Below are 27,916 nucleotides of genomic sequence, written 5' to 3' on the forward strand. Positions count from 1 at the left end.
CTTAGTTTTAATAACTCAGCTAGGGTTATGGCTCAGAAAACATGTTTTTTTTTTAATTTAAAAATCGGTATCACATTTTATGAACAGAAAAAAAGGAGAATTATGAGTAAAATGAGAAGGATTAAAATTAAAACTTTATTAATAAATTTATTTCAGTTATCTATTTCTCCTAAATATATTTGTTTATCGCTGGATGCTGATAGCATGATCGGCTCAGATTTGTGGAAATGGACGTCATTGACTGAACCATTGTGACCAGGCAGTTTGTACAGCACCCGACGTGAAGTGGTGTCCCAGATATACAAGAATCTATCTGATGAACCTGCTGCAACCTGAAAATTACATATTTTTTTAATTAATTTCATCAGTAAACATAAACATATATTTTGTTATATATATAATTACACATAGCAAATATATAAAAGCAGAAGGTTATTTAGGTTTTACAGTAATAGAATAAGTAACTACTTCTAACTGATTTTATCTACAATGCAATGACAAACCTGGGATATAAATTAGAAAATTTGTACCTGTACAACTGGTTCAATACAATGTTAAAATTTATTTGATATTTTAATTTGCAGAGTAATTGATGAAATGATAATTTAACAAACTATGTTGTTCAGTTTTATTACAGTCGACCAGAGAGTATTAAAATAGATAATTTCAATCCAAATTACATTATATGTGGGTATCATAAGTAAAACATATGATATACATATCCATATTTAACATTTCATACATAAATATACATATTCTGTGTATAGTAGTTACCTTTGATCCATCAGGAGACCATGCACATCGAAGAAGATTCTTCTCAAAGTTATGTTGGTGTCCAGACATCAACTTGACACATCTTTCGGATGGGGCGAATGGTCTCACATCCCATATCCTCAGTGTATTGTCCATTGAATTTGACAGCAGATAAGAGCCATCATATGACAGGGCCATTCCTAGTTACAATAGAAATAATTGATGACACTTTTAAAGTGACTAAGTTGTAAAGTTTATTTGATGTTTTGTTACTATTCAAATATCAATATCATTTCTATTTTAATTAAATTATAATATAATAATATTAATATATGAGTAGTACCCAAATCTACAACACAAATTAGATATTGGTAGCAGTATCAATTTCAATTTTAGCCAAAAAATGCATTTACCGGTAACAGTATCTGTGTGTCCTTTAATCTTATAAGATATTTGATTATTTCTTATGTCCCATACTTTGATCACATTGTCTATGCCACCGGATATAATTTTCTCAGCTGTATCATTGAATAGTACAGATGTGACAGGGTAGGAGCTATCAAATGATGCTATTGGGTTTCTTTTCCTTGCATCCCATAATTTTATTGTGTTATCATCTGAGGCAGATACCAGTAGTTCTGGACCTCTTCTTGCTCCTAAAATTGCATAAAACATCTATTTTAATATATAGAAATAACATGAAATTTACATGTGACATCAACAGTGACTAGTATAATTAATCTTTATGTTAATTTAGAAATTTCTGTTTCATTTCTAAGTATAGACTATTTTTTACCCTTTTCTAATTACACAGTTAAGTTTACATTTAAAAAAAAAAATGAAAATATATTTATTCAACTTATGATGTCTAAACAGTAAAGGTTGGAGCCTTCTTTTAAGTGCAGCAGGGCCATTCATCCAATCATTTGTGGAAAATTAAGATTTGTAACATGATACAAAAAAAAATATATTTTATCTAAATAAATTATAGGCATAATATGTATGTCATACATGCATTAGTATATGTAATATATTAATCAATTAATTCAGTTTGAATTTATTGATTAATTAATAATGCTTAATATTTTAAATAGTAAATAAATAAATTGCTTGGCACCAAGTACTGCTATGATAGACAAAAATCTTATCTTAAAAAAACTTTAGAATAGATAAGTTATTAGATGCAACCTACTTTTACTATACAGTACCTACCTGAGACAGAGTTTACAAAACTTGCATGTCCTTTTAACTTTTTAATCCTTGTTCCAGTTGGTACATCCCATACTGCAACTGTATTGTCTGTCGCACATGTATACATGTGGGCACCGTCAGGGGAGAAACAAAGCTCCATTATGGCACCTGTGTGGCCTTTCATTACCATGATATTATCACATTGGCCATAGACATTCCAAAGATCTGAAATATTTATACTAATCATAAGTTTGGAAAATTTGTTATCTGATGTTGTGTCTTGCCAATCCAGCAAGTGTTAGTCTATAGTTTTTGAAAACAAGTGAACTTTTAGCCAATGTTTGTTTTATGTTGTATTCCTGTGTGCTTGGTCACACCAGGCGTTCTATGCACTGGTGGATCCTACATACATTCCTGATTCATATAGGAAAAAGTATAAAATAATTTTTACAGTGTGAAAAAAAAAGAACCTATGATGTTATATTTTTTGCAATTATTATATTGATGGGCAAAATATTGACTGTACGAAGTACTTCAGAGTTTAAAATATAATTACTGCTATTATTATATAAAATAAATAACTAGTTAACTTTATAAGACTTTTCTGTTTTTATAATAATATACTCACATATTTGTCTATCAAAGCCTGCAGATGCTAAGTGTTTGCCTTCAGGGTGAAATTTAGCTGTGAATATCTCTCCTTGATGTCCTTCCAGTAACATTATCGGCGCGTAGAGGTTTGAAGTCCTTGGTACCTAGAAAACAACATCACAGAGGCTACTAATAACACTTATAAGATAAAACAACTTAAAAAATGATTTTAACTATCTTACCGTAGAAGTAACGACCGCCTTTTCTCTCGTCCCAACTACTGATATTTCATGACGGGTTTTTTTAGCGGGTACTACAGAATATTCTTCCCCTTTCCTTTTTATTTCCATTTCCGGCATTTTGATTGGGTTTATGTGGATTTCAAATAATAATGGATCAAGAACCTCACGGCTCACGCGTAATGGGAATTGTTTTGACTTTTAGGCATCAAATTTTTTTAATGCTTTTGACGTAGACACAGATAAATTATCTCAAGCGCTAAATACAGCTTAAACAACTGGCTACTCTTGAGGGCCTAAATTAATGTATTATTCAAAATAAAAATTAACGATTACTAGTTACTGAAAGTAAAGAATATTATAACAATATTTTAAGAATTCCTCTATATTAGAATATACAAACAATACATTTTGCGCGAAATTAATACCATAATATTATTGTCAATGATCATTGTCAGAAATCTCAATTCCTGTCAACCTTAAAATAAAAGTTACGTGAATTTCAAATAATTTGTTAATAAAACATGAATGAAAAATTATTAATTATATATGTATAATTTCTCAAAATGCAGAAATTACAATTATCGTTGGCAATAATAAAGCCACACGCTGTAAAGAATCCGGTCGCTCTTTCATACATTAGAAATGTTATTAGAAACAGTTTTATCGTCGTAAAAACAAAAAGAATATCTTTAGAAAAAGAAACTGCTGAGGATTTCTATAAAGAACATATTCAAAAGTTCTTTTTTAATCGTTTAATTACCTTTATGACCAGGTATTGCAATACATAACCTACGATACCCTTTTATATTTGATGTTATTGTTTACAATACACTACTGTTTTCGTTAAAAAAATATATATATTCGATGAGGCAGTAAAAACTTCTTACAAAAAATTTCGAATACATGAAATACTTGCTTAGTTTAAATTATATAGAATTCTTTATTCCTTTCCTTTACCTATTTTTATTCCTTTTGCCTATTGTGGGGTCCCAAGGCAGTTGCCTACTGCCTCATGAATATTCTGGTTCTGTATTCCTATACCATTAATGCAAAATTTTATATTCACAGTTGAACAAAAGTACTATTAAAATAATAAAATATAACTTTACGAGATAGCTTTTGAAATTAATCTTGCCATTTCTAAGATAATCTTTTTTTATCAGTGGCAGTATTGACTTGCATATTATAAGTCATACTAATGCAGTCAAACTTTGGAGAAAAATGCTTGGTCCCACAAAGGTATATAAGGCACAATTTGAAGAACCAAACTGCTTGAGAGGAATGTTCGGTATATCAGATACAAGAAATGTTGCACATGGTTCTGGTAAATACAAAATATATATCTTTGATAACTATCATTTATCATAATCAGTAAATCTTTTATATGTAACATTGGCACAATATTTTGTGCCTTACAATTTTAGATAAATACCAAAAAAAATTAAATTTTTCTGTAGCCCTTCTAGAGCACTTTTAAGACTTTTCATTAGAATTAAATTTAGAATTGTGTATTACAGTGCAAATTATTTATTTTCAGATTCTGTAGCATCAGCAGAGCGGGAGATAAAATTTTTCTTCCCTGAATTTTCTTTCTATGACTGGCACACTCACGATGAAATTACATATAGAAAAGGACCCATAATATTTAATCATCATCTATTCCAACATGTTAGAAAATTATAAATAGAAGCCAAAGGGTTTAGTTAATTATTAAAATTTAAATATTTAATAAAATATATTGGTTACCATAGTATTACATTTTTTTGTAATGTAATAAATTTAAATAGTTACATTTTTATTTAAGTTATTATAGGTAGTTAATAAAGCTCAAATATAGCGCAAAACATTATTAAAAAATATATTACATTCCAAGTGCATTTTAATTATTGTATCACATCAAGTCACTTAAATGTTTACAACCAATGAGTGCAAATCATAATTTATATCAACAACTTGTTATGGTAATGAATCATAAACAATTTGAGCATGTGGCAAGAGATAAAAGCAGGGAGATTTGTCTAAAAGTTTCTTTTAACTTTACTGAGAGCAATCTACAATTTTTTATTAACAAGTTTAAGGGATTAATTCAATTTTCATAACTACAAATTTGTTTTAGAAAATGAAATGGTTAAATGTAATATATGCATATATTTAAATTTTCAAAAGATAGAATCACTGTAAACCATACAAATATATAATTACAAGAATCATACAATTAATCTAAATTAAAGTTAAGTTATCACAACAATTTCACATTTTATTTAGGGTAACTTTCAAATTTATATGGACGGATATAAAAGGCATGTTTATATAGATATACATAAAATTCATTCATTCTTCTTTCCAGTTACAAAGCTAAGTATTATAGATAGAATATATTTAATGTCTTACAAGTAATTTTAAATTATTTAAATTTAAATATGTCAAATATTTGGTATATCAATTCACTCTCCTATCTTAACAAACACTTTTGGTCGAGAAAATACTTTGATGCCTTCCTCTAGTTTCGCTAGTTGCTTTTCTAGTTCCATTTTTCTATTTCTCATTCTTAATGTGTCAGTTTTCACTGGCATTTTGTTTAATTCACTTACTAACTCTGCAAAACCTTAAACAAAAACATTAATCAATAAAATTATGATGATCACATAGATGTAACAAGTTGATATTAAATCATTTTCTGTTATAGGTGAAAAGACAGTTAAATTGGCCAAATGGAAATAATTGACCATTCTTTACATAACCAATGTGCCATAAACCTTGGCAACTGAGATGTTGATGAGATATTGACATTACTTTTGTAGTTATCCTTCAGATGAAAACACAACAATACTGTTGCTATTTGGAAGTCTGATTATCTGATTAGTTTGTGTTATCTATCCACAAACACCTGTTGAACTCTTTAGAGGGCTATCACCAATTGTTCAATAAATTTGGCATTATCATTTACAATATATGTCTAAGAGTAACAAGGAGATAGGCTAAATTATAAAAAATATATAAAGTAATAACATACTATTTCGAAGCATGCGCAATGTTTCTTTCCTTTCATTGTCGGGTAGAGTCACATGGCCAGGAGGGGGGGACATGGTATTATCATCATCAGCTTTTGAATCTTCCACTTCTTTAGTGCTATCCTTTCTATCTCGGAGATACTTTGGCAACACACCTTTTTGGTAACCTAATAAAAACAGAATGATATCTCAATCTTCAGAATTATTTGATGATAGCAATCAAACAAGTATTTCAGAATGAGTATCCTTCATTATTAACATCACAACTGTTACAGAATAAATTTCTTAATTTAAAGTTTCCCTTATTAAAATCGTACTGCTTGTCATAAATTAACAATCAATACAAAATCAAGTAGGTCATGTTCACTTATTATTATTACAAGGACTTTGTTTGATATATATAAATGTCCTACTCATACAAATAAGCGTAATCTTTTCATGTATATTGAATGCATAGATCAAACAGATTTTAATAATACTGTTTTCAGTTTTACCTGGAGGTAAATATGGATCTTTATCCTTTCTATCTAGAATGGCATTAAGACGACTCCGGTGCTTTTCCTCCATCATATCATCACCAGTTCGACGCGGTGAAAGAGCAACCCGAGGTGGACTTCTTTGACTCCTTGAATCTCCACTAGCTTTCATCTTAGCTTCGTTGTCATCACTTTCCTTCATTGGATATAACATAGTTAGTTTGGTGCTCTCGGTTAATCTCTGTGCTAAATTTGACTCTATAGTTTGGCAGCCAATATCTCGTAATCGACTCGAGGACCCCGACGACTGTGCTTCATCACCTGACGATTCTTCAGGTTGCTTCGTCAGCCTCATCTCTTTCCTTCGTAGGAACTCGGCCATATCACCCTTCTTTATCCGAACATCACTGAGTTTCTTTCGATTTGATAAGCTCGTTTTACCGACATTTAACGTACCCTTACCGCTTTTGCTCGATGGTGAAGATTTGACTTGTGCGAGGGCATTTGCAGTTATCGGTGTGGTGAGACGCGACGGTTGGGCAGACTTCAATGTTAACTTAGGCTCTTTAGGTGACTTATTTTGAATTAACTTCAGCTGTTTCATATTTTCTTTTATGAAATTCTTTTTTTGTTCCTTTTCTGAGGATAATAATATGACTCTATCAAACTCAGTAAATTTAACTTATATTATATAAACTTTAAAAACATATATATATTTAAATGTAACGAATATATGTCAACTTACTCGGTTCCGGAAATATTCCTTTTAAAGTATACATGTTATCAAACAATAACAAATACTATGAAAATAAAATATACACTCATCATTTAGTGTTCAATCAAACAATACGCTTTTTAAATGAATTGATATTTGTCCATACTGAATTATAAATATTTCAAGAAAAATAAGTTCGGGGTATCTTTTAGTTTTCGTTCCGTTTTTGTCACTTTACTTTTTAAGTTTTTAAACAACTGTCAATATTTAAATGGCTGTCTCATAGACAAAATTGTTTCTGGCCATTTTGGCGAAAATAATAAAATTATTAGAACATATTTTGTTTTACCCTGTTATTTTAGCGTTACTGAATAAATATTTACTTATTGTTGACAAAGTTATTACCTAGGAGATTAAGCCCTGAATAGATAAAACATGGAGGCTAGATAAAAGCCGTCATTGATAAAAATCCGTAATGACAATAATAATATTGAACATTATGTTATTAAAAAAGTATCTATTTTCATTATAGTTATAGAATTGAAGTTTGTCTTTAAGTGTCAAACAATTATATATCTGTTTTATTATCAAATCAACATTTTATATAATTATTATACGTAATTTAAAATAGAGGTATGATTTTGTGAGTCATAGCATGACTACTAGCTCCATAAAGGCGTCGTCAAATATTGGAAAATTTAAATTATCACGAAGAGGAAAGAAATTGCAGCTTTCTGATGATCAAAGAACTTTGGTTGCATTACCAAAAGATGTCGCTGAACGTACATGGTAACGTAGAATGAACTTGCTGTTTGATAATACGAAGTTAACATTTTTTATCAATAATATAACCTTTAATTGACATTAACCAATCGTTTTTTTTGATAATGTAAAAGTAAATTAAATAACAATCATTAGTCAAAAACAAATGCAACTACGTTTTGAATGCTTTTGTACTAAGGATATCAGTTAAGAGTCTCTTTAACGTAAACTACCTAATAGTTTATTTTTTATTGTTAATTTTACAGCTTATTAATAAATCTTAATTCAGTAAATCTATTTTTATACATACAACATTAATTATCCCTGAGTCAAGTTATTTGTTTCTGTAACAAAACTCAGGAGATTTGTTTAAATCTGTCAATTCATAAATCCAAGAGGATTGTTAATAAATGTACATTCTACACAACATATTAAATATAATTTAAAAGCATGGAGCTAATATTCATTGATTTTCAGACAGGATAATGTCGGAAGAACGTAACTACTTTACTTGCTGGCTTTTCTCGACAGAATATACATTACTCATCGGTGGTAGATTTACATTTAAAATTTATGATTTAAGAGATCTCTTAAAAGCCTACCAACAACAGCCTGTAAATTCCCACTGCTGGGCTAAAGACCTCCTCTCCCTTTGAGGAGAAGGTTTGGAACATTTTCCACCACGCTGTTCCAATGCGGGTTGGTGGAATACACATGTGGCAGAATTTCTATGACATTTGTCACATGCAGGTTTCCTCACGATGTTTTCCTTCACCGCAGAGTACGAGATGAATTATAAAGACAAATTAAGCACATGAAACAGAGGTGCTTGCCTGGGTTTGAACTCGCAATCATCGGTTAAGATGCGCGCGTTTTAACCACTGGGCCATCTCGACTCTTGAAAGCCTATTTGAATAAAAACATTTAGAATTTGAGTGGTACCTAACGTTTTGCTTCCTCGTTTCTGATACGCACCGCCAAGATCTGGAATACCCTCCCGACCTCCGTATTCCCCACCACCTACAATATGGGTACCTTCAAGTTCCGAGTGAATAGGCACCTTCTAGGCAAGCGCGCTCCATCTTAGACTGTATCTCACTTTCCATCAGGTGTGATACAGTCAAGCGCTAGCCTATACACTTTAAAAAAAATGGTAACTAAGATATAGGTATTATGTTATATGTATAATATAATGTCACCAATTTAAAAGGGCGGAAATTCTTGAAAAAGAAGAAAATGACTTGATGATCTACGAAATACGCGAGGAAATCATTGAAGAGGCGCTAAAGATCTGTTACAAGAAGTATATGGCGAAACAGAACGTATTATTTACAGCTTACTGTGCATCGGAGGCATGGTTTAAACTAATCAACTGGTAAAACAGCCATAATAATCCTATAATACTTAATGTTTATAGAATATACAAGCCATATCATTTCTTACACTTGTTTGTTGACGTTTAACGTAATGTCAGCTTTTAAGTATAAAGTCAATCAGAAAAGTGAAACCTGAGGCAGAATTTTATTCAACGCAGGCAGATTTGTACACGAATTTTTTTTAACCGCCCAGCATGAATTCTTTTTTAATATTCTATTTTATTTATGATCACTCGCGACCTTTTTTATGGTACGAAATAATAATAATTATTATTCAATTTAGTTATTACTCACTCATATCCTACCACCAAACAGTAATATTCAGAATTAGTGTGTTTTAGTTTGACTGAAAGGTAAGAGGGACATCAAATCTTTCCCAAAGTATATAGCGCATTGGTGTTTTAAAGAACGGTTTATATTTCTTAGAGCACCAATGTCTATGATTGGTACTGACCGCTTATCGATAGGGGCCCATTTTTCAGTTCGCTTACCTACTTTAATAATTAATCATTTTTTTATATGTGCATAATTTTAAAAAACAATGATTTTCAAAAGGTATTTCTTCCCTCATGACCCCGGTGAAGATCCAAGCGCCTATCCACCTTGTCACATCCCAAAACGAAAAGAGTCCTGGCAGCCAGACGATCTCCCCGATCCATCGCCTAAGGATACTTGGTGTAAACAGGAGTTAGAAGTCCAGGAAGAGATACAAGATGAAGCATTGAGGAAATGGCCAAGCTCTTCGTCCGTAGACGTGCCGGTCATTGAAGATATACCAAAGGAATACTGGTTATTAACTTTAATATTTACTTGGTGGTAGGGCTTTGTGAAAGCCCGTCTGGGTAGGTACCACCCACTCATCAGTTATTCTACCGCCAAATAACAGTACTCAGTATTGTTGTGTTCCGGTTTGAAGGGTGAGTGAGCCAGTGTAACTACAGACACAAGGGACATAGCATCTTAGTTCCCAAGGTTGGTGGCGCATTGACGATGTAAGGAATAGTTAATATTTCTTACAGCTTCATTGTCTATGGGTGATGGTGACCACTTAGCATTAGGTGGCCCATATGCTCGTCCGCCAACCTATATCAGAAAAAGAAAAAAAAATTTAATAGTTTGACAACAAAACTTAAGCACATGCATACATGCAATGATAAAAATATGGTAACTAGCAAATGGTCATATTAGCGTAGGTATTTGGAAATGACTAAAGTATACTCCAATAGGGAAGATGCAATATTTTTATTTTTGTGCTTATTTTAAAGAACTCTATATTCCTATGATAGACCACAAGTATATAGAAAATCTAAAACACTCTAATTTATTGCAAAAATGCGGTTTCAAAATGTCAATTTCAATTTGCTCGCGGAAACGGATCTATATTTCGTATGACGTCACTCCTGTCTGTCACTGGTCCATTGATCATACTTATCCTCACTGGCTTTCATACTTATGCATTTTTTCTCGACTTTCGAGATACATTTTTTGTAAAAATTTAAAACGGACAACTCGATACTCCGAAAAAGCCGTATTGATGTATGTTTTGTGCCAATGTGTTCATATACTTCAACAAAGTTCTCAAAAAGATGATTTTTGTGGTGGTCCTTCTGACACAAAACTGAGAAAAAAGTGGTTTCAATCTGAAAAGAGGAGTCTGGAGTCTACTTTGACAAACCCAACTTCTATTTTTATTCGAAATACGCATTAATTTTCGTATCAATATTCACTTTTTTAAATATATAACCTCAAATAAGTACTTATAACAGGAGTGACGTCACTGAACTCTAATTAGTGTTTTGAAATACGTTCCGTTTCAAGTTACTTTAATTTGTATTTGTTCTTGAAAAACAGCATTATATCAAATATAAACCTTGCAGTGGCATTTCTTTTATACTTTTTTTTAACATTTTAATAGTAAAATTTTCATAAACATTATATTTGCATGTTCCTGTGTACTATGTACTGTGTTTGTTTATATACGTAGGTACACTAAAACGGTCGTAACGAATTTGTGAGCTATATAAAAGCGAACTAGCGATCATTAGCTAAAAACAAACAATCACTTATTAATTTAAACTATGGGCTACAGGATAGCTTCTACATGCTATTGTGACTAACTAAATATATAGATTGGTAGTCTGTTTTGCCGACGCGACCGAAATCAGTAAACAGCTGTTATTATTTTTAGGTTTCCCGGTAAAGTCAATCTTCCAAATGACCAAACTGAAATGTCAGACGATACTTCAAAGACGATTACTTACGTGAGTTTTATTTTTAATGTTACTGCTATGAGCTTAATTAAGGTAGAGCTTTCATAACTAATTATTTAAAATCTTAATGTCCTTTTAAAATTTTGAGGTGTTGATTTTTCTTAAAATGATTTTCTTTTCGAAATTATTTAATACCATCTTTAAATTAATAACTTGTTTGACCATTCGATAGCAAATATATTTTTCCCAATTTTCAAATAAGCAGTAATTTCGTAACTAATACGCGTTGACAAAATTCATATAATAAGTGTCCATAATAACCCAGATAGTATTAGTGGTTTGGAACACGCAGTACTTTGTCCATTGATTTAACCTGCGATAATTGGGTTCGGCTTATCAGATAAAGATTTTATCTTCTATAATAGAGGAATGCTATCGCACATGTCATGCGATTTTAGTTAATTGGACTTGTATTTCGAGGATTTTTGTACAGGAAACAGAATCAACTAGTTCACCTGGCAACATCGGCACTGAGAGCGAGGTCTTGGAGAAAGTCACGGATTATAATAATGGCGAGATATCGGCTAAGGTTGATTATTCTAAATTTAAATTCTTAATTTTTTTTTTAATATTCATTAGTGGATTATAAAGTACATATAACCTTTTTAGATGGAAGTAGGAATAAAAATAAATAAACTTTAGATTTAAGTTTTTCATACGATTTGCTAATGACTTGGCTATATTGTGCACAACTAAGAGTATAATTAATGTATATTTATTTATACGACGTTCAAAACGTCATATTTACGCAAATCCATAGGCTTTCGACCAATGATATTGCGTTAATTTGCCATGTTATTTTAATTGGGTTTTCACCTCTTCTGATTGGAATAGAGTACGAAATAGTAGTGTAAATGAATAATTAATAAGTTATAGAACGATTTGGAAAAATTGCTCGATATATCCCACGCCCTGGATCAGTCGATGATATAGAAAAGACTGCAGTAAATCACAGTCAGATAAAGTCCATTAGGTGTGTGTCTAGTAATTAATCTTAAATGGCTGATTAATAGTTTGTCACCGCTCGTAAATATTTATCTGCTGGGCTAGAGATCTCCTCTCATATACCACTGCGTTGGTTTAGCTATTTGTACCTGAATTTCATCGGGTTTGTGTAAGTGAAAGTAAGAGCCGAGATGGCACAGTGGTAAGATCGCATCTTAACCGATACTTTACCGATTACGGGTTCAAACCCAGGCAAGCACCTCTGAATATTCATGTGATCAATTTGCGTTTATAATTCATCTCGTGCACGGCGGTGAAGGAAAACATTGTGAGGTAACATGCGTGTGTCTAAATTCATAGAATTTTGCCACACCTGTATTCCACTAACACACATTGGGACAGCGTGGTGGCATATGTTCCAAACCTTCTCCTCAAAGGGAGAGGAGGTCTTAGCAAAGCAGTGGGAAATTTACAGGCTGCTGATGATATGCAGGTATTTTTGCAACAATTTTTTGTCATCGGAATCATTCACTCGCACCCAGAATAGAGGCTTTAAACATAATATCACAGAAATTAAATCAATTTTTTTAATTTAAATTTCAATATCCACGTTGTGTTTTAACAACATTTTTTGCGTAGGTTTGCGTTTGTGACAAATTCTGGGTTAATAAGTAAAGTATAACAGGGTAATGTAACTGGGGTTTGTGCAATGTCTTTATCCAAGAATCTATCATCTACTGACTAATTGAGATTCGTTTCTGAGTCAGCGTAATAGGCTATTTGACTGGTTTTTAAAATCCATTTTATATTATTTAGTAGAAGTTAAGGAACCCAGTAAAAGTTGTGTTTTTTATTTCTAGTACATATTTGTCGAAAAATATCATATTAAAAATTCCACATTTAAATAGCGCGCAAAATCGCTACTTGGACAATATGGCGCTGCAATGGGGTCGGTGACGTCACTTTCCTGTATTTTTAATCTGTGGTATATATAGTAGAAAAGTAAGGTTTACAAGAAAGTGACTTCATCATAAGCCCGGTCAATCAGGAGCGTTTTGTGTCACGTGACAAACGTTTGAAAATTTGCATTTTTATTTATGGGTTTTTGAATAAATTAAGTATTATTGAAATCATAATATACACTGATTACAATAATTCACAATTTATTTTTCGCATTGTGAATTAGCCTATTACAGGCACACGATAGCATAATGTCTTCACTCCAATCGATCGCAGTCGCCTCTACATTTATGGAGAAAGGGGTGCTGTACACACAGACAGGAAAAAATTATAAATATGTGGATATTTACAGGAATCACTGTTATGTGATCTCAAAACTACAACGCCAGTGAACGGTTCCCTACAAGGCGCCGGTGATTCGACCGTTGACAAACTCCGACCGAAACGTAGAACTATTGAGAAGAGCAAGCTATTCAGTAAAGGAAGGTGACACATAAATGATAATTATCATTATATACATCGTATCATTTCATCTCATTACTCTCCCACTTTAAAATCAAAATAAACTTTATTCAAGTAGGCTTTTACAAGCACTTTTGAATCGTCATTTTATGGTACAATTAAGTGAAGCTACCACCGGTTCGGAAAGTAGATTCTACTGAGAAGAACCGGCAAGAAACTCTATAGTTACTCTTTTTCAACATTTGAAAAATACAAAGTCATGTTAGTTAAATACAATTATTTGAATTAATATCTCCTTCTTGGAAGTCAACATGTATTAACTCCACGCTTTTTTATCATCTGTAAAATCTTGTATCGAATAATATGCTGTGTTCTTCTTTAAGGTAATTTTGACACTTAGAATAGAATGTTATTTTTGTTATATTTTATTATTATAAACAGTGTACACATTGTTGAAGAACCAAATAAAATAAATAAAAATAAATAAATAAATATGCCTTTTTTACCAATTTATTTTTTACAAAGTATTTGAATTTACGATACGGCAAAGTTAAAAATGACTGCTTCCATCACATCAACACCAATATTAACAATATATCGTCAAAATAAACAGTAAGTTATACAATGGCTTGCTACTTCTCGAATACTTATTACATACTTATTACTTGATTACTTACATTGGACTTGGGTGAAAACAATATTTACCAACAATGTAGGGTAAGCGTTCACACACGCAAACACGTACTTACAAACAGACAACATACAAAGAATAACAACAAAGAATATATGTAAAGAGTTGGTTTTCTATATTGGGTATAAACTTACTTATGATTTGCTGTATTAATTTGGTTCACCATAATTTGTAATATAGATATGATTACGAAGAAATTAAGTAACTTTGTACAGATTTTTAGTACGGTCGGCTGAATCGATATTATTAAGCCATATGATACATAATATATTTAGCAATAATAAAAGACACATCACATACGCCAACTTATGTCCCCCGGTATCGTAGACCGACCAAGAGTAGGCAATTCTGCCGTGTTAGGTATAACTATAATGCGGTTAAGTGACATCTGATGATTTCCAAACAACTACAACAAAACTATAGGCACAAGGGACATAACATTTTAGTTCCCAAGGTTGGTGGAACATTGACGACGTAAGGAATAGTTAATATTTCTTACAGCGTCATTGTCTATGGGTGATGGTGTCCACTTACCATCAGGTGGCCTATATGCTCGTCCGCCAACCTATAACATAAAAAAAGAAAAATAATATCTATACATACCTATTTTCCATATTTTAATTAGTGTTTGAGATAATTTTGCGGTATTATTATCAACAAGTTGCTTCCATTTTTACAGCGTTTTTTGCGCATAGCTCATAATTGACTTCTGGTAGATAACGGCATTATTATAGATACCTATACCGCGGCAGATTTGTAAACTAATATTTGCTCGTATTACCTCAGTGGCGGTCCTAGGGTTTTGATAAAAAAGTACTCTATAGTTTTCGATATACGAAGTACCTTTTACGTGGTTTAGCTTGCGTAATAATCATAAATTATTTTTAAATGTTTTAGCCGTGAAAGCGAGATAGACATACTTTTACATTTATAATATTAGCCTAAATTCTTATAATATTAATCTAAATGAGAGTATTGCCTTTGCACAAAGAACATAACATATTAGATCCAAAGTTTTTCGAATTCACAGTGTAAGGAATGGTTCGTATATCGTTCGGTAAAGACGACTAACCTTAGTCAGCTTACCCATTTTAAATAGTAAAGATAATGCCTTTTAGACCGGGAGATGATAATGACAAAATATTTGGTCATTTGTACCAGTATGACGGTTCTTCAGGGGTCTAATTACGTAAAGGTAAAAAGGAAAATAATGGTCATATCGCTCGCACCGGCGGCCCAATCGCGTGGGCTTTAATCGAACGTGTCGGAAAAATAACGAGTGTCGAACGATTTGTTCCACAAAAATGCTTGTATTTTCAGATAGTCGAAAAAAAACGAAGTAGGCGGTAGCGTAATGCCATACTTCTCGAGTGTGGCTTACAGCCCGCCATACCGACGCGAATACATTAATTTTAATAGAACAATAGAACCATTTGTACCAGGCTAATTTTTGGATAGCTAATTGTCGTCGAGTTGCCATTCACGAAAATCACCTTGCCATACTTTTCCGACAGTTCCCAGTGGCCGCCATACCACTGCAAAGGAGTAATTTTTGTTTTTTTGGCCATACGATTTGTACCAGTATTGCATTTGAATTTTTGGAAAGTATTTGGCAAAATGTGACCGTTTTTATTTTTCCCATACTTCTAGTAGGGGGAAAAAGTGCTGCCATACTTGAAATACTTATTTTTTTAACACCTTTTTAAAATACGACTGTAAAACACGTAAAAATATTTTTTACATCATAGCATCATTATATTCTCATCATATGGATGCAACTGTACGTAAAAAAACTTATTACAGATTGTAAACATGGGACGGATGAGTGTCGGACTTTAGCTAAAAGGTGAAAAAGAAAAACAAAATTGGATGATTTGTACCAGTATGGCATTTGGATTTTTGGAAATTATACGTTACAATGTGACCATTATTATATTTGCCATACTTGTAGTAGAGGGAAAAAGTGGCGCATTACTTCATCAAAGATCAGGTTTTTATCTTGCGACATGTTTTCAAGGTACAAGACATAAAATCATTTATTACAGTATGGCATCATCGTATTCGGTTCATTTGGATAAAATTTAACATAAAAAAAAAATAATCCCCTACCATAACTATATTATACAAGATAATATCTGCTTATAAGACGAGATTGCCGCCACCTAGGTGTTTGAAACTTTGTATTTATATTCGTTATACCTCAAACTTACAGGAAAAATTAGTGCCATACCGGTACAAATCGTTCGAATTATGAATAAAATCTTAGGATTTTGAAAAAATATTGTTCCCATTCGCCGCCTCCCACAGGTATGGCATTATCAGACTTCTATTTATGATCGTATAGGGAACTGTTAAAAAAAGTTTCAGAGTGGTACAAATCGTTTGGCCAAAAAAAATAAATTACTCCTTTGCAGTGGTATGGCGGCCACTGGGAACTGTCGGAAAAGTATGGCAAGGTGATTTTCGTGAATGGCAACTCGACGATAATTAGCTATCCAAAAATTAGCCTGGTACAAATGGTTCAATTGTTCTATTAAAATTAATGTATTCGCGTCGGTATGGCGGGCTGTAAGCCACACCCGAGAAGTATGGCATTACGCTACCGCCTACTTTGTTTTTTTTGACTATCTGAAAATACAAGCATTTTTGTGGAACAAGTCGTTCGACACTCGTTATTTTTCCGACACGTTCGATTAAAGCCTACGCGATTGGGCCGCCGGTGCGAGCGGTATGACCATCATTTTCCTTTTTGCCTTTACGTAATTAGACCCCTGAAGAACCGCCATACTGGTACAAATGACCAAATATTTTGTCATTATCATCTCCCGGTCTATTTTGTATTTGTCCAAATTGAACAAAGTTAATTTTATTTCGTTACATTTGTCAGTATGCTGGGAAGATCGAAAGGTGCTCTTCCACCGTTGGATGGCTCCAGGTCAAGGATTAGCATCATCTCCGATTGTCGTCTTAGAAATTTGAGGTAAATTATTTTATTTTTCTATTAAAAGATAACAAAATAATGTTTTTTTCAAGGTAAAAATAATGTCATTTTCAGCATTTCATCATTTATCGTTCATTATAATATTTATTTCAGACTAATAGCCCATTTTTTAGTAACATTTTTTTTATCCTAGAGTTAGAAAAATAAATAAAAACACTGCAAATTTCTTTGTCACCTCAGAACTTTATCATTTACTAGCTGTACCAACAAAAAAAAAATTGTAGCTTAAGTTACTCTTTATTGTATCAGTTATCTGACAGTGAAAGTCCCGTCAAAATCCGTCCAACCGTTCCAGAGATTAGCCGAAACAAACAGACACACAGACAGACAAAAATTGTAAAAAATGTACCATGTGTACATACATATGGATTTACGAAAAAGTTTTTTTTTTAATATTACAAACAGACACTTCAATTTTATTGTTCTATTATATGGAAAATTATTTTCGAGTTTGAAAGAGTATGCTGCTTGGTCTCGTTTCAGTTTAAAGAAAACATCATTTTATGTTTATCAAAATATTTAAGGTATAATAATGATTAACTACAAATGAAAATGGCTCTATAACGACTAATTTGGTTTTGGATTGGTTTTCGACGTGCGAAATCTATTTCCATTATGAGTTAGCACGTAGAATACAACTCAGAAAAAAAATCGAATTGAGAACTTTCTGCCATTTTTGTCTCATTAACTTTTGCCGAAACAGTCCCTTCTTCCTGCTCCTCAAAATCTGGTACAGTAAAACACTAATAGATGATATTATTTCATAACACCATACAAAGATGGCTAGCATTTCGTGTTTAACAATCACTACATAGTATAAAACAAAGTCACTTTCTCTTTCCCTGTATCCCTATGTATACTTAAATCTTTAAAACTACGCAACGGATTTTGATGCGGTTTGTTTTTAGTAGATAGTGTTTTTTGTTGAGTTTGAGAGGAAGGTTTTTTTTTTATATAAAACATGGACAATATAGTAAAGAAACACTAAATATTTTACAAGTTTGTAATGTGATGTCGTAAATAAACAAAGTCTGTAGTATATTTCGTATCAGTATTGCACCAGTGCGAAGCCGGGGCGGGTCGCTAGTAAGTAATATATTGTATGTGTGTGTGTATGCAAAAGGAAGGACTTCTTTACTCCGAGGCCTTTAGAAGTTTTCAATGTTTACACCCCCGTGGGTGTAAACATTGCCAACTTCTAAACTCCTGGCTATTACAGATAATTTCCAAAGAGAACTCAATAACTTTTTAGTCATTTTTGTTCATTTTTTATTTAACAAGTCTAACAAGGCCTTCACAGTAATACATACTGTAGAATTTAATGCTTTATTTATATTTGTACTAAAAATTCTTCCACCTTGCGCCGCATTCTTTCATGACAATGTTTCCTTTGAACCCCAAAACTAAATTCGTGTTCTGCAGCTATTAGTCGTAAAAAGAAACCAAATCTACTTTTTATATCTTCATAGCAAATGGGGTTGTTAAAAGAGAAAGAAAAGTTCAAACTTGTACAGTAAATAGAGAGATTTTTTCAAACACAGTCACCTGAAATACTTTAATAACAAAAGTTCAAAATGATTACAACAATAGAACCCCTTGATATGCATAAAAGATTCATTGTAATTCTATTGCTTTTAATACAATTCCATAATGGCGGTGTGGAATTATAAAAAGCCATATTCCGTGGGAATTTAAGACAAGGCGCACGTGCATTCTGACAAAAGATGTCAACGCCTGAACTTTTAAATACGGAGTTAGCCGTCCATTGACCCCTGTTCTAGTGTATTCAAATGAAAAGCGTATAAATTGGAGAGAAGTATAAAAAACTCGTATTTTATCAATACAACGTATTATCCTTATGCATTTAATGTGAACACTTGTGAAATTTTATACAGGGTTGACTGAAATTTAATATCGCACCGTGACCATAGATTACACGTTTTTTTTTTTATTTTAACCTTTTTTTAAGATTGAAAGCTTAATATCACAATTACTTTTTTTAATGTTAAATTGTTTAAATTTAATATTAATTGGGGACTGTACAAAGAACTAAATCTCCTTTTTATAGAATTTAATGAAGTATTGATAAGATCATGTTGAAAAAAAAACCATTGGTATTTTGAATCTTTGGTACCAACCCTGCATAGGTTATACACCCCAGGTGTACAAAGTTCGTCGACCGCTGATTGTCCACAACATGCAGGCTGGTAACAAGAGGAATCAATACAATTCACTTTTTTATGAATACATTCTATAAATGGCACTTTATAGCAATAATGGAACTTTGCATAATTATAGACGCTGGAGAGTTTAACATTTAGTTACTTTATTCGTCACTTGATTTAAATTAAATGATTTTTTTTTAAATCTGAGCCTCTTTGACACGAGTATGTATTATGCTCACTAGAGAGACCTAACTTTAAATATGCTTTGTATTCTGTGGTAAATAATAAACAATTGTTTTTTTTTTAAATGACGACTACGACTCTAATAGGTAAATCTAGTAAATAATAAAATGTTAAGTAATAAATGAACCGGTATTTATCAATGTTATTTTTTATGTGGGGTATTTTTTTATGGTATAGGTTGGCGGACGAGGATATGGGCTACCTGATGGTAAGTGGTCACCACCCGACCCATTACCCATAGACAATGACGCTGTAAGAAATATAAACTATTCCTTAAATCATCAATGCGCCACTAACCATGGGAACTAAGATATTATGTCCCTTGTGCCTGTAGTTACACTGGCTCACTCACCCTTCAAACCGGAACACAACAATACTGAGTACTGTTATTTGGCGGGAGAATAACTGATGAGTGGGTGTTACCTACCCAGACGGGCTTGCACAAACCCTACCACCAAGTTTAATTTGTACACAGATTATTTCGTCAATGTCACGTGCGAAAATACGGTGGAGATTGAACGGTACGGTCGAGATTGATTTCTCTTTCTATCAGCTGTAATTTGACATTTGTCTTTCAAATGTCAAATTACTAGGAGACAAAGCTTTTGTTATTAATGGGATAAACATTTCCTATTTATCATTAACTTTCGCTATCGTATAATCTGTGTTCATTTGACACAGATAGTCAAAAATCAGCAAATTACTTATTTGGTGATTCGTAACGTTATTTGTAAGTAATAAATTTAGTTAATCGGAAAAAGACACGATCTTTAAGTACGATACAAAAAAAAAACAAATTCAGAAGTTATTATATACATCCACTATTTAATTATTTGTTAACTAACCTATATATATGAATTTAACACGTAGATATAATGAGGTTCAGAGGATAGTAGTCGCATATTATTTTGCTCTAAAACTTTAATAACACCTTTAAGAGTATTTAGTTTATTTATTGCAGAAATTTAGGTCTTGGGTTCAAACCAGGTCAGGCTGATAATAGTTATTGGGTTCTTTATCGAAAAAAAAATATACCAGCCCGGAGTGTGGAAGTTGGTGTTAGCTTTGCTTGCTTTTTGAGGCACGGAGAGTGTGAACACTAAAGCTATTGGTCTTGCGCTTGATCTCTTTCTTGTCCTATGGGATTCGTTCGGATTATTATAGTGAGGGTATAGAATGTGCACCTCTGTTTGTGCACATATTTGTAGAGTATACCATGTCACACGTAATTGTCTGGTTTCCCTTTAAATTGGTCACGGTGGCCGAAATCGGTCTACACGACATCATTATTTATAACATACGAACAACATCAACAGTCTGTACATTTGCTGCTGTTGGGCTAAGGCCTCCTCACCTTATGACGAGAAGAGCATATCCCAATACACTGCTCCAATGCGGTTTAGTGGATACACATGCTGTATTATTTCGAATAAAACTAGTTATTACGGATTTTAATCGCGTATATTAATTATTTTGGACATCAACGGGTCTACCCGTGACCACGAACGCTGTAAAGTGCTCGAAACGTCGGGATGTCCAAAATAATTAATATACGCGATTAAAATTCCGTAATAACTAGTTTTATTCAAATGTGTAATAATCGCGAAAATTTAAGACAACTGTATTATTTCGTTCAAATTAGACACGTCATGCAGGTTTCCTCACGATCCTTTACAGCCGACCTCGAGATGAATTATAAACAATAATTAAGCAGATAAAAATATAGTGGTGCCTGCCTTTACACATCTAATCATCGCTCTTAATAATTATTTATTGATATGTAATTCAGTTCAAAGTCATACAATCTAAACTAGCAGATATATGACAGGTTTCAGTTGTAATTTCGTAATTATCGCAATTTATCGTTGGTCGATTTTCAAAATGGAAAAAGTAACCACAGAATATTTATCGAAAGTTAATTTAATGTATCATATAAAATGACAATTCAAAATTGATTGTAACAGTCTACATGAATATACACTTGAAAGGATTGACCAATCAATGTGATTTTTTCCATGGACATAGATTATGCGCTACTATTACCGTCTTTACGATAAGGACACAAAGGACACACCCAGGGCCCATCCAAGGCCAGTGAGTGCCCTGAGGAACCAACGATTTCTCTAAAACTTTGTTAATAAATTGTTTCAGTGTTTTTTGTTAACCATTATGAGGTATTTAAGTATAGTTAATATCTTGTTAAAGGTTCCCAGATTCATGTGTACCCATACTCTGGAATAGCTTGAGATGGCTCTGTGCTCTGCAGAGTGATTTAGTTTCTACCGCTCAAAATGTACAAGTCACTTTGTCACGACGTCACAACGTCTAAAACAAAATATTATCTATCGAATAGGCTCATAAAAGCAATTTTGAATTATCATGTTAGTGAAGAACTATTGTAAGGCTTCTAAATATCGGAATCGGCAAGAAAGTCAATAGTTCATTAGCGTGTGTATAAAAGTATCTTGTTAAGTGTGTATCGCACACGGCGTGTTAGGGTATTGGTTGTCACGTATTAGGCAAAAAAGTAGCAAGAAAGGATTCTTGGTGTTCAAGTTTGCTTCATACCAAATTTCATCAAATTCGTTTCAGCGGTTTGGTCGTGAAAAAGAGACACACACAAAGTTACTTTCACACTTATAATATTAATATACTCGTAGATATTTTTATTGTTATTTGAAATTATATTGTACACACAAGGATGTTGTTAACAATATATTATATATTAATACTGTTTTCAAGAAATACAACCCTTGTTTACAGCATCCCTGCCATAACCCGGTCGATCACGGTGCCGGTCCTTTGTACCGCTAAAAGCTTTTGTTCGTTTGATGAATGGTTTGTGTAAGTCTCATTTACCGGAGTGTTGAGTGCAATAATGTGACTTCGTTATTGATAATGTCGGGATGTGGTCAAGACGGCGCCTCATGTAACCCAGATATACTTGAGTCGAAGGGGTTAATACCTCTATCATGTAAATATAAATATACTCTGTATATACTTCATCGGTCGCCTGGAATTTAAAAAGGAGGTTATGCTATTGTCCATTCTATACCGATTTTGGCTCTCTAAGATTTTTGTTTTTAATGAATCGGTTAGATACCTCGAACGTAGCCTCTTGTATTTTTAGAGATATCTCTTATTGGGCAGACACGACATGAGGGGAAAAAGAAGGATTTAAACTAGATAAATACTACTCATTGATCAATCACGAATTCTAAGAAACAATAACACGTAAAAATTTGAAATGTGGCTGGTTCTTTATAGGGTATCGACATCTTCTAAGAATGGATTTCATGAAACTTTATCTCTTTAAAACGGTCGGTTGTGTTTTATAAATTTCTTTAGGGTGAAGCCGCAGGTTCAACTAGTATTATATATACAATAGATAGTTTTAAATTGCTTTGAAATGATGTCATTTGTAAACCACCCTATTCACATAGCATTAGAGAGATCATTAGATTATAACCCTGTCCGATACCCTTCCAATCTACTCGCTTCAAGGACTACAAATGAGTTCTAATCAAAGAGGTACGAGTGCGGGTCCAAGTGACCCCATTCACACCGCCCTAATTTCTATAATCTCCAATACAACTTTCACTGATTATAACTCTTATACACGTGTATTTAAGGGTTAAAATACGATGATATGTTATTAAAGTAAGTTGAGGATATGTGATCGTACATAACTTAGTCGGTTAGTTTAAATTTAGTGTATTATGATAGTTTGTTTGTGAAGTTCCTTTACATTACGAAATTTTGGTACGCAGCGAATACTAATATGCTTGTAATATGTTCTGAAATTTAATTTGTTTTCGTAAATGTACAGATATATAGTCCGGGTAAGAAAGGGTTCGTCCTTAAGATCTTTTTTCGTGTGCTCAGTATTAGCGATAATCTGCTTTACTAATTGAGAATGACATATTTCGTCGCAATGATTCGATGTTTAGATTCAAACACTAAGAGCTAAGACTTGATAAAGGAATGAATTTGAAAACTGTTCAAGATTTTCTTACTCTGAGTGTACTTTACTAAGATTGATTTTTAAATTAAATTTAAATTTTTAATTTTCTAAGAATGAATTGTATTTTTAGGTAATCAGCTCCCGCCATTATAGTAATATTAGATACGCCATTTTGCAGCGATACTTTCAATGTATCCAGTGCAAGTGTTTCAGATTTTCATTTAAAATACTTGAAACCTGAGCTCATGTATGTACATATATTGGTTTTGGTATATCAGTGCGAACATCGTTCGCACGTTTGTACCTTTCGTCCTACATCTTCGGTCATCATAGTACAATAATAAATATATATTTATTTTATTTAAGTGTGATCATAAGCTTGAAACATAAAATCAATATCATTCCCGTGGTTAAGAGAGGAGACTTTAGCCCAGTAAATTAATAGCCTATAAATGTCAGTAACATTTACAGGCTGTTAATTTACTTTACTGGTAACCCGAGGCCTCCTTTTGCAAAGAAGGATTGGAGCTGCCCTAAAGCGAAGTACTTAAGATGTTTATTTGCTCATCCATCTTTCATATAAACATGTATTGAAATAGATAAGAAAAATGAGGGACACTGCCCATAAAAATGCTTCTAATGTTATCCAAATTTCGTGTGGGAATCAACAAAATATGGAATTGATAACTTGTACGTTGACATACGATAAAACCTTGGAATGTTCAGAATTGCTAAACGCACATTATGGTTATTTATTGACTAGCGATAGCCGTAGGGTAGTCTTGTTTTAACAATTATGGTCTTTCACAATGACTCGCTGGAAAATGTAGTCAAGATACATGATTATGTTTTGTCTCAAATATTTTAGTTCCTGGTGATATTGTTGTGTATTTTTTTTTACTAAACTATTTCGTCGTCGTCTCTTTTACCAGTGAGAAATTTACAGGCTGTTAGTATTAGAACAGTAGTTGTGTTCTTAAGGTCATTATGATTGGATTTATATTTATTAATGTAATAAAATATTTAGTCATATTTTTATTCGTTTGGTTCAGTTTTTACATGAAATACAAAATCATAGACAACGAAAAAAATAATGTTATACTTTCACATACCTCTATGATCATGACTAACTGTCATAAACTTTAATTGCCCTCTTTCTTTCTTTAAAACATTGATATATACAACCATCTTCATCGGTACATAAGAGAACGTGGACGCACACACATTTGTGCACAGTTATAACTTCATACACCTATAGCTCGGTTGCATTTACCGCAGACGCCTTAATTTGTCAGATCGATATTATCATCATCGAGAGCTAGCAGACTAGCTAGCACAATTCGTGATAGCCTTATCGCCAGTACTGTCACTAGCAAAGAGTCATAATGTTTCAGCATACATTTGAAGAGAGTAATTATTGAGTTTCTTTTCTGTAGAATCTACATTCCGAACCGGTGTTAACTTTATGTTTAACTAGCGACCTGCCGCGGCTTCGCACAAATATACTACATAATTTGTTTTTTTTTACGACATCACATTACAAACTTAAAAAATATCAGTGTTTCTTTACTATATTTTCCAGTTATTATGTACGTAAACCTTCCTCTCGAATCACTCTATCTATTGAAAAAAACCGCATCTAAATCCGTTGCGTAGTTTTAAAGATTTAAGAATACATGGATATAGGGACAAATATGACAGTTTTTTTTTTTATAGTATAGGTTGGCGGATGAGCATATGGGCCACCTGGTGGTAATTGGTCACCATCACCCATAGACAATGACGCTGTAAGAAATATTAACTATTCCTTACATCGTCAATGTGCCACCAACCTTGGGAACTAAGATGTTATGTCCCTTGTGCCTGTAGTTACACTGGCTCACTCACCCTTCAAACCGGAACACAACAATACTGAGTACTGTTATTTGGCGGTAGAATAACTGATGAGTGCGTGGCACCTACCCAGACGGGCTTGCACGAAGCCTTACCACCAAGTAAAAAGAGTGATATGGTTGTGTAAAATTGATTTAGAATTTTACTTTCGTGAAGTATATTGTCGATTTGATGTATGCCCTGATATGAAATGATCCTATTCCAGCGGCGATTGACCGCCTTCAAAGGTGACTTGTAGATATATCACAGCGTATGCATAATACGATGTGGAACGTATTGAGTATTCAACTCATTCCGACAATTCGTTGAATTTCATTGCAACTGTTTCTATGAGCAGTATAAAGTTTGTATTTAATCGGAATATACTATGCTCTTAAGTGTAATATGGTACGAGGAAATTTAACTAGATGGCGCTGGTTGGTGCCGCTGCTATTAAATTGTTGCTTATATGCTATAGAGCTGAGATGGCCCAGTGGTTAGAACGCGTGCAACTTAGCCGATGTTTGCGGGTTCAAACCCAGGCAAGCATCAATGTATATATGTGCTTCATTTGTGTTTATAATTCATCTCGTGTTCGACAGTGAAGGAAAACATCGTGAGGAAACCTGCATGTGTCTAATTTCATCAAAATTCAGCCACATGTGCATTCCACCAACCCGCATAGGAACAGCGTTGTGGAATATGTTCTAAGCTCTCTCCTCTTAATGGAAGAGGAGGCCTTATCTCAGCAACGAGAAATTTACAGGCTGTTACTCTACTTTACTATTTATAAATAAAAAAATAAAAACAAATTTTCGTTTTGTCAGTTACTAGTGTTTATGTAGCTTTTAGATTCACGTGTATTGTACTTTATGGGTTTAAAGTTAAACATGTCATTGCAGGCAGCTCTGTTATGTGGACTATGTTTATGCAAAAAGTTAAACAAAGTAAAAAACATTCTTGTATTCACTTATATTTTTACCTTAAACTAAAACGAAAATAATTTAGAATAATATATACAGTTACTAGATTAACTTGGCTTTATCCACGCGAAATTTATAAAACACAAGCCCCAAAGGTTAAAATGGACTTTCTAAGTCCGTTTTACCCCTCTGGGGTGGAGTTGTAAGGACCCTACCTGAAAAATATCAAATTTGTAGGTGTTGTTTCTGAGATTTTGTAATTAACCAGAGGTATTTCGCTTTCATATACATATATAGATTAAATACTGGCTTACAAGATTTGATTAAATGTTATAATATCAAAGTTTAATTTGACCATCAATAAGAAAGTGTAATGCTTCCACATTGAATAAAGTTATTTGAGTTTGACGCCACACGTTAAATGTCATATAAAAAATTAACCAAAAAGGCAACCTACGTCATAATGGCGTCTTAACAATTTAAATATATTTATAAATATTATAAGATTCGGGTCCGTGAATCATTGTTCACGATTGCTATTAAAAATTCATAAGTTATTTAAGTGAGTCCCATCTACACGTATTGTCGTATAAAGGCAGTGAAATTATACAGGTCAAGTTGGGAATCGAACTGACGACCCGGGTGTGAAAGGTCGATCACCTGGTGGCATTGACTTCGAAATCTCTCTGAATTTAATAATGCTTACATTGAATATAGCTCAGTAAAAAAACAGTAGGTATGAGCATAGAATGGCGCGAGATTATTAATTAAAAATTCACTAAGCGCAGGTTTAGCTTTGGTTTAAAAATGTTTAAATATTGAAATTCTTAATAGAATTTTTCTCCTACAACTGTAAAAATAATAAAAATAAAATTGGGTTCAAAATATATATGAACTGATATATTTTGGGTATACCTAAAATACCTAAATCAGTTATATTGGAACTTGGAATTGGAAATGTTCAAACCTTCTTCCTAAAAAAGGGAGAAGAGGCATTAGCCCAGCTGTGGGAAATTTACAGGCTGTTGTTGTTGTTGTTGAAATAGCCTGCAGGCGACTGGATTACCAAAGTGTTCAATCAACAAAAAAGTCATTATTTTTGATATATTTATTAGAACACGAACGATTTAATTGACTAATCAAGATTGTTCTGTTTCACAGACTGGACACGCAATACGAGATAACATCTGAAAAAATCGACACGCCGCCGGGCGAGGTCGTGAGGCGGAAATAGTCTAATAAAATGTTTAATACCATTTTACTTTTCTTCTTGTTTTCGTTATTAATTGGAATTTTCTTGTGA

The 27,916-nt window shown here is 32.8% G+C and overlaps 4 protein-coding genes across 4 annotated transcripts; 2 read left to right on the forward strand and 2 right to left on the reverse strand.

Moving 5' to 3' along the window:
- Positions 1 to 121: 121 nt before the first annotated feature.
- On the reverse strand, positions 122 to 3,011 carry LOC124536830 (U5 small nuclear ribonucleoprotein 40 kDa protein). Its single transcript, XM_047113454.1, has 6 exons — positions 2,778 to 3,011; positions 2,573 to 2,699; positions 1,966 to 2,169; positions 1,167 to 1,409; positions 775 to 953; positions 122 to 332 (listed from the first exon to the last, which is right to left on the reverse strand). Exons 1-6 carry the CDS (start codon positions 2,892 to 2,894, stop codon positions 153 to 155), a joined length of 1,050 nt encoding a protein of 349 aa, XP_046969410.1. The 5' UTR covers positions 2,895 to 3,011; the 3' UTR covers positions 122 to 152.
- Positions 3,012 to 3,235: 224 nt separating this feature from the next.
- Positions 3,236 to 4,646, forward strand: LOC124537061 (nucleoside diphosphate kinase 6-like). The gene is made up of 3 exons (XM_047113774.1): positions 3,236 to 3,549; positions 3,941 to 4,101; positions 4,315 to 4,646. Exons 1-3 carry the CDS (start codon positions 3,341 to 3,343, stop codon positions 4,458 to 4,460), a joined length of 516 nt encoding a protein of 171 aa, XP_046969730.1. The 5' UTR covers positions 3,236 to 3,340; the 3' UTR covers positions 4,461 to 4,646.
- Positions 4,647 to 4,780: 134 nt separating this feature from the next.
- LOC124537060 (enkurin domain-containing protein 1-like) lies at positions 4,781 to 7,429 on the reverse strand. Its single transcript, XM_047113772.1, has 4 exons — positions 7,010 to 7,429; positions 6,283 to 6,903; positions 5,791 to 5,955; positions 4,781 to 5,382 (listed from the first exon to the last, which is right to left on the reverse strand). Exons 1-4 carry the CDS (start codon positions 7,041 to 7,043, stop codon positions 5,222 to 5,224), a joined length of 981 nt encoding a protein of 326 aa, XP_046969728.1. The 5' UTR covers positions 7,044 to 7,429; the 3' UTR covers positions 4,781 to 5,221.
- Positions 7,430 to 7,543: 114 nt separating this feature from the next.
- On the forward strand, positions 7,544 to 27,868 carry LOC124536857. The gene is made up of 8 exons (XM_047113498.1): positions 7,544 to 7,768; positions 8,952 to 9,116; positions 9,673 to 9,906; positions 11,306 to 11,378; positions 11,821 to 11,916; positions 13,645 to 13,778; positions 17,333 to 17,425; positions 27,775 to 27,868. Exons 1-8 carry the CDS (start codon positions 7,635 to 7,637, stop codon positions 27,845 to 27,847), a joined length of 1,002 nt encoding a protein of 333 aa, XP_046969454.1. The 5' UTR covers positions 7,544 to 7,634; the 3' UTR covers positions 27,848 to 27,868.
- Positions 27,869 to 27,916: the final 48 nt, after the last annotated feature.

Source organism: Vanessa cardui, chromosome 17 (assembly GCF_905220365.1).
Source record: "Vanessa cardui chromosome 17, ilVanCard2.1, whole genome shotgun sequence".
Taxonomy (NCBI): domain Eukaryota; kingdom Metazoa; phylum Arthropoda; class Insecta; order Lepidoptera; family Nymphalidae; genus Vanessa; species Vanessa cardui.